At 37.6% G+C, this 15,665-nt stretch overlaps 1 protein-coding gene across 3 annotated transcripts in view; it reads left to right on the top strand.

Moving 5' to 3' along the window:
• Positions 1–14,854, top strand: part of BTAF1 (B-TFIID TATA-box binding protein associated factor 1) — a 117,743-nt gene extending 102,889 nt beyond the window's left edge. For all 3 annotated transcript variants that reach the window (XM_080687034.1, XM_080687035.1, XM_080687033.1), the window contains 9 exons: positions 2,295–2,424; positions 4,011–4,152; positions 4,232–4,362; positions 6,091–6,216; positions 7,854–8,006; positions 9,983–10,194; positions 11,731–11,890; positions 12,308–12,478; positions 14,361–14,854. In XM_080687034.1, coding sequence (XP_080543160.1) covers positions 2,295–2,424; positions 4,011–4,152; positions 4,232–4,362; positions 6,091–6,216; positions 7,854–8,006; positions 9,983–10,194; positions 11,731–11,890; positions 12,308–12,478; positions 14,361–14,504 — 1,369 coding nt within the window. In that variant the 3' untranslated portion in view covers positions 14,505–14,854. The remainder of the gene's footprint in view (positions 1–2,294; positions 2,425–4,010; positions 4,153–4,231; positions 4,363–6,090; positions 6,217–7,853; positions 8,007–9,982; positions 10,195–11,730; positions 11,891–12,307; positions 12,479–14,360) is intronic.
• The last annotated feature ends 811 nt before the right edge of the window (positions 14,855–15,665 follow it).

The following is a 15,665-nucleotide window of genomic DNA, read 5'->3' as shown; positions in this document are numbered from 1 at the left end:
AGTTTCTGTTGAGAAATCAGCTGACAGTAGTATGGGTGCTCCCTTGTAGGTAATTAACTGTTTTTCTCTTGCTGCTTTTTTTTTTTTTTTTTAAATATATTTTATTGATATTTTACAGAGAGGAAGGGAGAGGGAGAGAGAGCTAGAAACATCGATGAGAGAGAAACATCGATCAGCTGCCTCCTGCACAACTCCCACTGGGGATGTGCCCGCAACCAAGGTACATGCCCCTGACCGGAATCGAACCCGGGACCCTTCAGGCCGCAGGCTGACGCTCTATCCACTGAGCCAAACCGGTTTCGGCCTCTTGCTGCTTTTAATATTCTTTCTTTGTCTTTTGCTCTTGGCATTTTGATTATGATGTGTCTTGGTGTGGTCCTCTTTGGATTCCTTTTGTTTGGGGTTCTGTATGCTTCCTGGACTTGTAAGTCTATTTCTTTCACCATGTGGGGGAAGTTTTCAGTCATTATTTCTTCAAATAGGTTTTCAGTATCTTGCTCTCTCTCTTCTTCTGGCACCCCCATAATTCTGATGTTGGTACGCTTGAAGTTGTCCCAGAGGCTTCTTACACTATCTTCAACTTTTTGGATTTTTTTTTCTTTTTGCTTTTTCAGTTGAGTGTTTTTTTGCTTCTTTGTATTTCAATTCTTTGACTTGATTCTTGTGTTCCTCTAGTCTGTTGTTGGGTCTCTGTATAATATTTTTTATTTCAGTCAGTGTATGTTTAATTTCTAGTTGGTTCTTTTTCATATCTCCGAGGGTCTCGTTATATTTATCGGCCTTTTCTAGGATATTCTTGAAAAGCCTTATAACCGTGGTTTTGAATTCTATATCCAGTCATTTGCTTTCCTCCATTTCTTTCGTTTGTGATCTGTTTCTTTGATGCCACATTTTCACTGCTTTCCTGAGTTGGTAGGGTAGGTTTGTGTGCTAGGTTTCCTATATGGCCCAGTGGGTCTGCCTCCCCAGTTAACCTGAGGTGGACACTCTTGGTGCACCCCTTTGTGGACTGTGTGTACAGCCTTGTTGTAATTAAGTCTTGATTGTTGTTGGTATCACTGGGAGGAATTGACCTCCAGGCCAGTTGGCTGTGAGGATCAGCTGTGTCTACGCTGGGAGAAGTTCGGTGCTGGAGACAGCCTTATAGGATTAGACTTGCCAAATTGGAAAAGCCTCTGTGCTCAGCTTGGATGGGGTGGAGTCTCAGGGCGGAGCAGACAGTCTTGGCTTCCCGACAGCCTTTCCCGTGCGCGCGCGAGCCTTCAGACCTCTGCGTTCCCTGGCTCCCGAGTCTCCGCCCGAGAGTCCAGATTCCCCCCCCGCAAGAGCGTGGGTCCCCAGGAGCTCGCCTGGAACTGGGGCTCAGTGCAGGCAGGAGCTTCTGACTCCCTTCTGCTAGGGAAAGCCTGTGGCAAGTTCCGCAATCTTTTTTTTTTTTTTCTTATATATTTTATTGATTTTTTACAGAGAGGAAGGGAGAGGAGATAGTTAGAAACATCGATGAGAGAGAAACATTGATCAGCTGCCTTCTGCACACCCCCCACTGGGGATGTGCCCGCAACCAAGGTACATGCCCATGACTGGAATCGAACCCGGGACCTTTCAGTCCGCAGGCCGACGCTCTATCGACTGAGCCAAACCGGTTAGGGCGGCAAGCTCCGCAATCTTTGTGCGCACTGGTGCGCGCGCCTCCAGACCTCTGCCTTCCCCAGCTCCCGAGCCTCCGCCCGAGAGTCCAGATTCCCCTCCCTAAGAGCGTGGGTCCCCAGGAGCTCACCTGAAACTGGGGTTCAGTGCAGTCAGGAGCTTCCGACTCCCTTCTGCTAGGGAAAGCCTGTGGCAACCTCTGCAGCTTTTGTGCACACTGGCGTGCGCGCCTCCAGACCCCTGCCCGCCGGGGCTCCCCCGGGTCTCCGAGTCTCCGGGTGCCTTTCTGTCTGACAGTCCAGACTCCCCCTGTATGAGCCTTGGTCCACAGGGTTTCGCCCAGAACTGGGGTTCAGTGCCGTCGGGGGCTTCTTTCCCCCTCCCGCCAGAGAAAGTCAGCCAGGCTCTCAGCCACCCTTCCTCTCTGTGCGCACAAAGACCCTTTGCCGTACCTCCAATTCTCTGTGAGCTTCTCTCTTTCCTTCTAGTTGTAGAATTTCCACTCAGCCAGCTTTCCTATGGTGTCCGTTCTGTCTTTTAGTTGTAGTTTTGAAATTGTTGTGCGAGGCAGCAGTTTAGGTGCTTACCTATGCCGCCATCTTGGTTTCTCTCTCCATGCTAAAATTTTTTTGTGTATTCTCCCTCAGAAATATTAAATTTAACTACTGTATTCTTGATGAAGGCCATGTCATCAAAAATGGAAAAACAAAATTATCAAAAGCAGTAAAACAACTGACTGCTAATTATAGGATTATTCTTTCTGGAACACCAATACAGGTAATTATTTACTTTAACAACAAAAAATATTTGCCATGTGAAGAGAAGGATTGGCATTGGCAGTGATTTAAATAAAAGGGTTTTTGTTTTGTTTATAGGAATAATTTCCAGTAATTATGTTTTTATAACAGTTCATTTGGTATGTAGCAGTATCTGAGAAAACTAGGTTTGTAAAGTCATATTTAAAATATAACTTTAGGCTATGTAAATAGAAGTCTTGTGTCCAAAGTCTGGGAGATATTAGTCAGACTCTATTCCAAAATGCCCGTTCTCCTTTTGTAGTATTACACCACAATTGGATTTAACACTGAAACCATGAATACCTGAGAGTAGGAAACAGTTGAAAGGAGGAGATTGTAGAAGTTTATCTTGGAAAAGGAAGAAGATAGTTGAATATGTAGATGTGTTCAGATAAGAGAGATTGTGTGACAGTACTTCCAGAGGTTGCAAATGTTCACACCTAGTTTGGATAGCCCACTCGGATGGGAAGATACCCTTCATCACAGTCCATTAGTGGGAGGAAAAACACCAGATGACTTTGAAATAATTGATTTTTTTTAATGTACTTGTTACTTATTTTTGGTGATGGACTGATTATTATTTTAAGTGTTAGGGTTTTGTCCATTAGGTGAACACTATGGATTTTAAAAGTTCCTTTAAAAGGGGAAAAAGACTCTTTAGGCTTGCATTATCAAGATTTATTTTGTTCCAATTTAAACTTGCATAGAAACATCACAGTATTTTTAAATAGGTTATTGCTCTCACAATAAAAGAGTCGTTGTTTAAAAGCAATCTTTTTTTCCCTAATACCCACCTGAACAGTTTAGCTCTGAAGATGTAAGGTGGGTTTCTGCATTGAAGAGCCATGGTAGCCCATTTGATAGTGGTCCCTATGGGAGGTCAAACTTAAGTGGGATTTGAAGGGTGTCCATCATATGGGAGGGTAGCCCTTATGATGAGCCAGAGCTTGAGCAGGGTGAGGAAGGACAGACATCTGGAAGAGTTAAGGGGTAAAATGGTACCTTAGGATACACACATTTTGGGAAAGAATCCACAATGAAAATGTGTTGATTTTTTTTTTTCCATGAAACTTCAGAATTGGAAAGAACTTGTGCCAGTTCTTAGTGACCCTTAAATACTGGGCAGACTTGACCTATAACCAAACTCTTTAGGTTTTTCCTTTGTTGAAGAAATGGTGATGAAGGTTAAATTCCTTAAATATTGCTGTCAATATGAATGTCAAATTTAAAAGAATCAGAAACACATTCCTCCTTTTGCTCTTTTATTTACTACTTTATGCCACCAGTAGGACTTAATACTATAGACCAAGACTTACCTGGTGGAGGAGACTTGAAAATCTAACCTGCCCACCCCCCCAAATAAGACAGAGTATTTTCTCCAAGGATGCTGACTTGAATATTACACATTTAAATAGAGACTTATACCATATACCTAAAAATATGGTGATAATCTCTCATCTATATCATCATAATGGGCTTTTTTTTATTAACGTTTCATTTTTTAATCTTTTTTTATTAATGTTTCATCTCAGTACAAACTTAAATATATTCCTTTCTTATATTCAGAACAATGTTTTGGAGCTGTGGTCATTATTTGATTTCCTCATGCCAGGATTTTTGGGGACTGAACGCCAGTTTGCTGCTCGATATGGTAAACCTATATTAGCAAGTAGGGATGCTCGAAGCTCTAGTCGAGAACAAGAAGCAGGTATGAACAAGAGAAAATTATATTTTCTGTGCAAGTGAGTATAATATTTTTTTGAGCCATTTTCTCTTATTATTAACAGGTGTCCTTGCGATGGATGCACTACACCGCCAAGTCCTGCCATTTCTTTTGAGAAGAATGAAAGAAGATGTTTTGCAAGACCTTCCACCCAAAATTATTCAAGACTATTACTGTACTCTCAGTCCTCTCCAGGTTAGGAATCTGGTGACTGTGTTGTTGGTGGTATGTTTATTAATGGAATGCTTTGAATAAGCCACAAAAGGGGAATAGCCTTTGGCTTTATCACTCTAATCTAGCTTCTACTTTCCTAAACTTGAAGAATATTCTGGTTTAAATAGATGTAGATAAGACACTAAGTGAATCTGTTTATGTATGTGGATATATTTGGATAAGTGCATTTTGCATTAACATGCAAAATTCAGTATCATAGTTGCTTTCTCGTATGTCTAGTTCAGTGGTCGGCAAACTGCGGCTCACGAGCCACATGCGGCTCTTTGGCCCCTTCATTGTGGCTCTTCCACAAAATATCACGGCCTGGACGAGTCTATTTTGAAGAAGCAGCGTTAGAAGAAGTTTAAGTTTTAAAAATTTGGCTCTCAAAAGAATTTCAATCGTTGTACTGTTGATATTTGGCTCTGTTGACTAATGAGTTTGCCGACCACTGGTCTAGTTAATTGAAAAGGTTGCAAGGTTAAACTGATGAAGAAATGTTTATAAGGGCCAAAAATCTGCCTATAGTGTCTTATCCTCACACATATATTATAGGTATCATACGTCAGTCCCCATTTTTACAAATAAGGAAACCGAAGCTCAGAAAGTTAAGCAACTTGCTCAAGGTTGTATAGCTAACATATATCAGGGTTGAGTTTCAAACTTTGGGAAGTGGGGATCACATCCCTTTTAAAGTATTACTGCATTACCAGTAAATTTCTGAAATTTTGACTTCTGCACAGGTCTGATTTTATACACAGAGACCATTATCAAAGGAATGTACTGTATGCCTTTCCTTGTGTAGTATTTTATAAGGGTAAATTGCCCCTTATAGGCCATGTCTTACGAAGACACTTAATAAGACATGGCCTATAATCAGAATTTTTTGTTTGACTATGTACTTAATGTTCTAGGTTACTATTCATTAATCTATTTCAGTAATATGAGTTGATCAAATGAATAAGATATATAGACACACCCTACAAACTTACCTTCTTTCCCCTGTATGTAAGACAGTTAGCCTGTTAATATATATTTATGCAACTAGAGTTTAGATGCTAAGAATTCTGTGATCATTTATATTATCTACCCTATCTCTCTGGGCCTCCATTCCTTATTGTAAAAATAAGGTTAATGTTTCTTAAATATTGTATGGGATGAAGATTTTTTTAAATGCAATAAAGAAAAGGTGCCATGTGAAAAAAGGCTGTAATGATATACCGGTGATGGTATTAAAATATCACCATAAAATACACTTAAGTAGACTGGAGGCAGGGAGCTGGGGAAGGAAGTGACATTGCCTTTTAGGCAGCAACATTCTTTTAAAAGTTGGTCTCTTGGAATGTACCTTTAGTCTTGATCACATAACTTCACTTAAGGGTGATGTTCTCATTTACTTGTAAGAGTTCAGATTCTCTTTTAGTGGTATTATATTTATCTTCTGAACAGAGTGGAAAAATTAAGTGTAGGACTACTTGACTATTTTAATATTTTAGCAGCCAAACCTAATGTGTTATACTTGTTTTCTAAATGTAATTTTAAAGGAATTTACCAAGATGGATTATCTAATCAGTAGCAAAGTACAGGTATCATAATTTATTTTCTTTAATGAGAGTTGATTTAAATTACTGCTCTTATTGGCCTTTGCTATCTTAGTTATTTTTTCAACAATTGAAAATAAGTACTTCATTTGTGGGGGAAATTTTACAGGTCCAGCTCTATGAAGATTTTGCTAAGTCTCGTGCCAAGTGTGATGTTGATGAAACAGTTTCTTCAGCTGCACTTTCTGAAGAAACTGAAAAACCAAAGCTTAAAGCAACAGGCCATGTATTCCAGGTATAGATTACCGTCTACTTTTTAAATGTTGCCTAAATATGTTCTTCAGTGCAGCAAATTTTACATGGAACACTGAAATGCGGATTTATTTAAAAAATTTAAATACTGTGTATACATTCTTGAAAATAGGAGAAAGTGCCAATCTATTTTCGTATTAATAAGTAGTTTAATATTAAAATTAAACATAAAATACAATCTAGATTGTTTATTACATATTTAAAGTAGTTTTAGAATAGAGAATCTTTTGCTTTCCATTTAAAAAATACTGGGACACCTACCACAAGGCAGTAATTTTTCTAGGCACAGGGATTAATTAAAGCAGTAAGCAAAACAGACTGCCTCCCTTGTAAATATGAAAAATGAATACATAAAATGCATGTAAGAGAAAAAGCAGAGTGTGGGATTATACAATATAGGAGTCAGGATAGGTTGTGATTTTTAATTGAGGGATCAGGGATGGCCTCACTGAGAAAGTGACATTTTAGCAGAGATCTGAAGGAGGATTGAGACATGGCAGTTCTGTAAGGGGAATCGATTCTGGGCAGAGGATACAAAAACTGCAGAAGTCCTGAGATATCATGCCTATTGTGCTCACGGGGGTAGCAAATGAAAAAGACATGAAAAGTGTCAACTCACTTGTTTTCCCTATAGAAAACCTCCCAAACCCCCTTGCCACCAATGAATTAAATGCTGCAAGCATTTTTAAAGATAGAAGAGGGAAAAGGTGGTTGTAAAGGCTAATAACTCTCCCACAGTTTCTATCATAGTGCCCAGTCATCTCTTGAGCCTTGTCAGTGAAGCTTGCTTGTAAAAATTTCCAGGGCAAAGGGTGAGACACAAATAATAGCCCAAGCAAAAGAGAAAAGTTGTGGCTGAATTAGAGAAAAGAAAGAAGAGATCCTATAGGGTTCTGATTCTAAAACACAACCACTTGAAATAACCACCTAGCTCCCCAACCCCCACCACAGACCTACTGAACCAGAATACTATGTAGAGGGGAAAGATTTGCAGATTTATCAGGTCCTCAAGACATTTTATACACACTGATGTTTGAGTAACCCTTTGGGAAATTATGCCTGGTGCCAGAAGCATCTGTAAGCATTATGAGGCATTTGAGTGGGAAAGGGTGAGGTATAGGAGCTAATGAATAAGCCTCTTTCTTCCATGAGAAGCTCATTGTCTAATGGGGGATACAAACAAACTATAGTTGATACAAGCTATCAATGCTCTAAAAAATAAATACAAACTGCACAAGAAACATAGATGAAGGCATCACAAATGAGATTTGAACTGGTTCTTGAAGGAATAAGGTAGTCAAAAGAGAGAGAAGGGCATTCTAGACAGAATAGAGTAGGAAAAGATACTGAAGTACAAACATTTGTGACATGTCAAGTGGTCTTATATGTATACTAGAGGCCCGGTGCATGAAATTCACGCACTCAGGGAAGTCCCTCAGCCCGGCCTGCACCCTCTCGCAGTCTGGGAGCCCTCAGGGGATGTCTGACTGGCGGTGCCTTGGCTGGCCTGGCACCACCTGCTCAGCGACCCCGGCCCCCCACCGACCAGTCATTCCACAATTCAGTCAATTTGCATCTTACGCTTTTATTATATAGGATGTACTTTTTCCTCTTTTAAAGGCGTTACAGTACTTACGTAAACTGTGCAACCATCCAGCATTAGTCTTAACACCTCAACACCCAGAGTTCAAGAGTACTACTGAAAAACTGGCCGTTCAGAATTCTTCACTTCATGATATTCAACATGCCCCTAAACTCTCAGCTTTGAAACAAGTAAGTAGGTCTTTTAAGGGTTAGATGTGTGTTGAACATTCCTAATCTATAACACTAGGTAAATTTGCATTTCCAATAGATTACTTACCATTATTTACCATTTTTATTTTTAATTTGGTTAAATTTTGGTATAGCTTTTTAAAAAATTGGGGTAAAATACATAAAGCATTAAATATGCTATTCTATTTTTAAGTGTATAATTCTGTGACATTAGTTACATTCACAGTATTGTACAATTGTCACCACTATTTACAAAATATTTCTGTACCCATTGAGCAATAACTTCCCATTCTCCTTTTCCCCCAACACTGGGTAGCCTCTAATATACTTTGTGTCTTATGAATTTACATGTTCTAAATATTTCATGTAAGTAGAATCATAATATTGACAGACTTATTTCACTTATTTTCAAGGTACATGTTGTAGCATGTATTGGTACTTCAATTTTATGGTTGAATGATATTCCATTATTACTGTTATCATATATACATCAGATTTTGTTTATCCAATCATGTGTTGATGGGATATTTGAGTTGTTTCTACCTTTTGGCTATTGTGAATAATGCTGCAGTGAACATTGGCTTATAAGTATTTGTGTGTCTCTTCAGTTTTTTTTGGATATAGACATAGGAGTGGAATTGCTGGCTGGGTCATACAATAATTCTACGTTTAACTTTTCAGTAGCTGCCAAATTGTTTTCCATTGTGGCAGCATCATTTGCATTTCCACCAGCTATGTGCCAAGGTTATAATTTCTGCATATCCTCCCCAACAGTTATTTTCTATTTTTTTTAATATAGCCATCCCAGTCGGCATGAACTGGCATCTTATTGTTGATTTGCTATCCCTAATGAGTAATAATGTTGAGCATCTTTTCATGTGGTTATTGGATATTTTTATAACTTTGGAGAAATGCTGTTTAAATCCTTTGACCATTTTTTAATTCGATTGATTATCTCTTGGTTGAGTTTTGGGGATTCTTTTTTATTGTAAATATTAAGCCCTTACCAGATATGATTTGCAAATACTTCCATTCTTTATTTCATTGTCTTTCACTTTCTTGATAATGTCCTCCATGGTTTCTGATGAGAAATCAGGAGTCAGTCTTATTGAGGATCCCTTTTGCATGACAAGTCACTTTTCTCTCACTGCTTTTAAGTTCCTATTTTCAAATAAAAATTGAATTTCATCCACATTTTAATTATACTACAGGCTTTAAATTATTTTTAGTTTATATTTTTGTACATTACTTTCTTACCTGCAGTTATTCCTTAAACTAATCTCTCGTTTTAGAGTAACTTGAATTAAGAAGCTTAGGAACTCTGCAACTTAGGCCCAGATTATTCCTGGCTATTCTAATGGAGGACTGTTCTAGAACCCTTCTTTTCAGATATTCAGAGTAAAGGTTCTATATCAGGAGAGAACTAGCTTGCTTTCTTTTAAAATAAGTCTGTTCTCTGAAGTAGAGGAGAAATTTTATTTGCGTTTTAAAAATCTGCCAATAGAAATAAAGAAATACGTTTATCAGAAATATGTTTATCAGCAGATAATAGTGCCAGAGCCAGAATTTTAAAATTTCAGTAGAATGGAATGAAATGAAACTCCAGGTGACATTTAAAAGTGATAAGCAGAGTCAATTTTTAAAAGAAAACACTTAAATATAGATTCTGTCAGACTGGGCAAACATTTTATATAGGGCAAAGTTGAATTTGATTTGATGGTAAGTTCACTACAAAGCTACTAAAGCTAATATGATCTTGGTGGTTAAAGCAGTGTAATGGCCAAAATGAGGGCATCATAGTTTCACTGTATTTTATATCAGTTAGACTAAATTTTGAGTATCATTTATAATTGGGGCCATTATTTATTATAACCATAATAAATAATCTAGGAACCATTTTATATGAGGTATAGCTTGAAAAACTATTGGTTGCCTACTTTTATTGAATGCCTGTGTAACAACTGATGTTTTTCTAGTTGCTGTTGGATTGCGGTTTGGGAAATGGCAGCACTTCAGAGAGTGGCACAGAGTCTGTTGTGGCCCAGCACAGGATCCTGATCTTCTGTCAGCTGAAAAGCATGCTTGATATAGTAGAACATGATCTTCTCAAGCCTCACTTACCCTCTGTCACTTACCTAAGATTAGATGGAAGCATACCTCCTGGTCAGAGGCATGCCATTGTTTCACGGTAAGTGGCTTCTAAAACTCCTATAAATCATGGCTATAGTCAGTGTATTATTCCTTACATAGGAGTTTGCCTCATGAAGTATTTTCTTTAAAAATATAGAACTAAAAAACAAATTAGAGAAAAAAAGTTTTTTAAAAACCCAAAAAATATAGAAATACCATTGAATAAATAGTTTGTTTAGCTAAAAAAGTATGGCTATATTAGGATAGCACTTTGAAGGGTATGAAAGAAATTTAAGGCATCAACAAAAAATAGAGATAACATTTTACCTCACCTTTTTGGTGAGAGTTGGGGTCGGAAGAAGCAAAAATGTGGCTTAGCTGAGATCTGTATCTTGATCTCTTTGCCTCTGCTCAAAACAAGTTGGACGCTGGCCCAGCTAGAAAGCAAAATCAATGAATGCAGTGTTTCCTAAGTGTGGCCTGCACCCTCTGCTTTAGAAATCAGATTCCTAGGTTCTGTCCCAGACTTGTAACTTCAAGAGTAAGCATTTTTAACAAGCACCCTTAAGAGATTGTTAAGCATGATACAGTTAAAGACCCATCATCAAGCTTTGGAGACAGACCCAGGTTTGACTCCTGACTGCTATTTAGGCAGTGTTCTCATGGGCATGATTATCATCTGCAGAGCTTGAGTTTCTCTAAAATAAGGACAATGATAATGTCTTCATAGAACTGTTGTAACATTGAAGTAACATAGTGCATATAAAGCACAAATCCCCATTGCTTGAATCATAGTGAAATCTAATAAATGTGAGCTTGGTAATGTAAATTACTAGATGTCCTTTATCAATATACTAGAGGTCCGGTGCAAGAAATTCCTGCACGGGTAGGGTCCCTAGGCCTGGTGGGCCATCAAGGCTGGCTGGGGCCTTCCTTCATTCTGTGCCGCCCCCTGGTGGTCAGCGCACATCATAGCAAGCGGTCGAACTCCCCGTCAAACTCTCGAGGGGACACTTTGCATATTAGCCTTTTATATATAGATAGATTCTAGGACCAGTACAATAGCTGCAACCCTCAACACCCTTACCCTCTATACCTTCCCTGACTGATCTAGCCTTTTCCCCCATTATCTTGTTTCTATACATTAAAGGTTCATAGTTGAGTTTTGTCTTAATTAGAATTAGTGTTTAGTTACATTTTTTCAATTTAGTCTTAAATACTCTAAAATATAATCCAGTAAAATATAATCCAGTTGGGCTTATTTCTGTTTGTAAAGTTTCTGACATGTTCCATTCTTTCTGGTACTAAAGATGTTATATACAGTGTGGGGCAAAAGTAGGTTTATAGTGATGAGTTTGTGAAACCATTTATTCTTGTATTATTTTCATACAAACAACTGTAAACCTACTTTTGCCCTACCCTAAATACTAAAAATAGTTTGATCTCAAGTGGTCACAGAAGTGTCTGTATTATGGATTTGTAAAGAAGTGTTCTCATTTGTGTTCTTAATTTTCATTAAATAGTCTAATTTCTGTTATATGAGTACCTTAGAAAGAAATGTACTAATTTTATTTTAAAATATCTATACTTTTAGGTTTAACAATGATCCATCCATAGATGTTCTCTTACTTACAACTCACGTTGGTGGCCTGGGGCTTAACTTAACAGGCGCTGACACAGTGGTATTTGTGGAGCACGATTGGAATCCCATGCGCGATCTACAAGCCATGGACCGGGCCCATCGCATTGGGCAGGTAAAGAGTCACCACTCACAGGTGTTAACTTGTGAACTGGGAAAAATACTTCTCAGAAAAGACAGGAATTGGTTTAAGTTTCTACACCTGATATTAACAAATGTTTGACCTTAGGCAAGTCGCTTAAATTCTGTGGCACCACTTCCTCATGCATTAAGGTGGCTTTATTAACAAATGTTTGACCTTAGGCAAGTCGCTTAAATTCTGTGGCACCACTTCCTCATGCATTAAGGTGGCTTAGGCTAAGAAAACTGGGACACTATCCATCACTGATATTCTGTGCAAACATTTTAAACTCATGGGGCCAGATAAAGAAAACCCCACTATAATTAGATAGTAGTTAAATATCCAAGCCCTTGACTTGGTTAACCTCAAACCAATCAGTTTATTGGTGTTTAACTTCTTTTTCTTATTCAGAAACGTGTGGTCAATGTGTACCGATTGATAACCAGAGGAACATTGGAGGAGAAAATAATGGGTTTGCAGAAATTCAAGATGAACATAGCGAATACGGTTATCAGCCAAGAGAATTCTAGTTTGCAGAGTATGGGAACAGATCAACTTCTCGATCTATTCACACTTGATAAGGTAAAGAGCTTAACACAATTTGTTCTTTTTTTGTTGTTAATAGGATATTTTTAACATAGATTTTTTTTTTTTTTTTTTTAGAGTGAGAGGAAAGGGGGGAGGGGCGGGAGAGAAACATTGATTGATTGGTTGCCTCCTGCTCACTCCCCGACACTGGGGGCCAGGAGTCAAGCCTGCACCCAAGTTACATACCCTTTATTGGAAGCGAACCTGTGACCCTTCAGTCCACGGGCCAGTACTCTAACCACTAACCAACTGGTTAGGGCCAATTTTCCCTATCTTTAATGCATGCACAGACTTCCTAGGGATACTTGGTAAAAGTACTGAAATAACTAGCAAAAGGCATTCACTTTAGTATGAATAGTATCAACTAGACAATTTTTTGAGGGAATTTTTGACATCCAGATAAAACTCTCCTTGCCCTGACTGGTTTGGCTCAGTGGATAGAGCGTCAGCCTGTGGACTGAGAGGTCCCGGGTTCGATTCCGGTCAAGGGCATGTACCTTGGTTGCAGGCATATCCCCAGTAGGGGGTGTGCAGGAGGCAGCTGGTCGATGTTTCTCTCTCATCAATGTTTCTAACTCTCTATCCCTCTCCCTTCCTCTCTGTAAAAAGTCAATAAAATATATTTAAAAAAAACTCTCCAGGTTTCTTGGGGATGTTTGAAGTTTTGATGAATGTCTCCAGTGTCTTGCCCCAAGATTTCTTTCATTAGTCCTTTCCTGCTAACGGACATCTGTCACTGAAGTCAGCTAAACCTGGGTCTGTTTTTCTTGCCCTGCCAATTAACTTCTTTGAGGTTCTACACCCTTCGGAGAATAACAATGCCTATATTACTACATGGTTATGAAATTAATATATGTAAAGCACTTGGAAAGGGTATCTAGTATAGATTCTCAGTACATAATAGTCATTATTGTTACTGTGGGTGATGGAACTAATATCCATAATCAAAGGGTATGCCATCTGGAAATACTGGTCAATCTAATGTAAAACTAATATGGTTGGATTTAAAGTCCTGCCTAGGTTTAGAAAGTCAGCTGTACACCCAGTATAAATTATAGTGAGAATTGGCCTTAGATAATGTAATTAAACTAGCTGTAATAACAGAATTGTAATATCCAAATCTGAGAGAAAGTAGTTCCATTGTACTGTGTGTGTTCAGCCACATTTAAATATTATGTCTGTTTCTGGGTGCTACATTTTAAACAGTAGTAAGTCCCCAAAAGATGACCAGAATGGAGGAAGGTTCTTTAATCATATCATATAAGGTAAGGTTAAAAACAAGACATGTGTAACCTAGAAAAAAGAAAGCTGAAAGAAATATGAATTGCTGCCTTCAAATAACTTTTATTCTTATGTGTGACTTTTAGCAAGGAGAACTGGACTTGGGGATGTTCCAGGGAAGGAAGAACTAAAGGATCCTATTGGGACAGTTGGGAAGATTTGAATATGGACTATATTAAATCATTTTGTATTAAATTTTCTTAATTTGATCTTTGTACTTCGGTTAAGAGGATGTCCTTGTTCTTAGGAATACATGCTTATTTCTATCTAGGGATAAAGGAGCATAATTATCTACAACTTCCTCTTGAATGGTTTGGGTAAAAAGCTGATTATTTAACTATATGTCTGGGAGAGAGAATGACAAAGCCATTGTGACACAACTGTGTCCTGTGTAATGTTCTTACAATTCTGTAATCTTAAAATGACAAATTAGGCCTCTGGGAAAATAGAATAAGCTATCTTATGAGATGAACTTACCATCACTTGAACTATTTTTTAACTCTGTTGAGTAAGGGCAATGTTAGAAACAAGTATGGTATTTTAAAGGAAAATCTAATTTTTGAAGTTAATGATCTTTCTGCCAATTTTTCTTAAGGATGGCAAAGCAGAAAAAGCTGACACCTCTACTTCTGGAAAAGCAAGTATGAAATCAATTCTCGAAAACCTGAGTGATCTTTGGGATCAAGAGCAATATGACTCAGAGTACAGCCTGGAAAATTTTATGCATTCTCTCAAGTAACTATCAAATATTGTTAATGCAATTGCTGCTAGTTCGGTTACATTTCTGCTGATATTCAGCAAATTTCAAAGTTTATGGTGAACTTTTAGCTCAGTGTGTAAATAGATCTGAAGAATATTCAGCATAATGCTGTCTCTTGTTTCACTGGGGGGAACAAGTTATTCTCAAATATTTGCACTGTATTAAATTTAAATGTTAATGTGAAATGGTATAAATTTTACATGCTGAATAGCTGCAGAGCAGAGGAACCAAACCAGGTTTACATGTGCTACCATGAGGTGTTCTTACTGGGAACGAGCCTCCTATTTTACATAGACACTTTGTACAGAATAAATATCCACAAGTACTTTAGTGTTCATGTACATTTTTTCGTTTAAATAGAACTTGTTTTTAAAAATAGGGCTTTTTTTCATAAAAGCCTTAATGAGCCATAATTTTAAAAATAATGACTATAATATTGGTCACTTTTAGAATATGGAAATCTTAGACAATGAATTGAACCATGCCCTTGGTGAAACCTTTGTATATTTAATGCCGATGCATAGTGTTTTTCAAACCTTTAACATCAGTTTGTCACCTTTTAAAAATATATCATCTATTCTAAATACAGGTAATGGGCTATTTAAAGCTATCATAATAACATCCTATTAAGAGGGTGTTTGTTTTTAATTTATCTAATGGCTAGGATATAGCCAATTCAGAGAACATATGTACACAATAGGTTTCAATCATATATATATATATATATATATAATATATTTTTTGTAACTATGAACATAGACAGTTTTCCAGAAGTAAATTTTACACTCTTTAGAATTCTAAAACCTATGGTAATAAGACTGTTTATTGAAGTAATGCATGACTGAAGCATAAAAAGAAATGATTCCTTTCTCTACACAAACATTCATACCTATATGCACAGACATACACCTGTCCTGCATCTGAAAAGGTGCTTGGTATTGGTACTAAAATCATGTAGTTATACTGGGCAGCAATAATAACTGGCCTGAGGTTGATTAACTAGTGTTAGGAAAGTGATCTCACTGGTGAGGGTGGATACATGTATATAGATGTGCATTTATGTGTATGTATATAATTTTATAAATTTCACACATAAATTAATACATGCCTATGTGCATATATATATGTATGGGATATATT

Source organism: Plecotus auritus, assembly GCF_963455305.1.
Source record: "Plecotus auritus genome assembly, chromosome: 9".
Taxonomy (NCBI): Eukaryota; Metazoa; Chordata; class Mammalia; order Chiroptera; family Vespertilionidae; genus Plecotus; species Plecotus auritus.
Note: the sequence above shows the minus strand (reverse complement) of the source record. Positions and strands in the feature narration are given on the sequence as shown.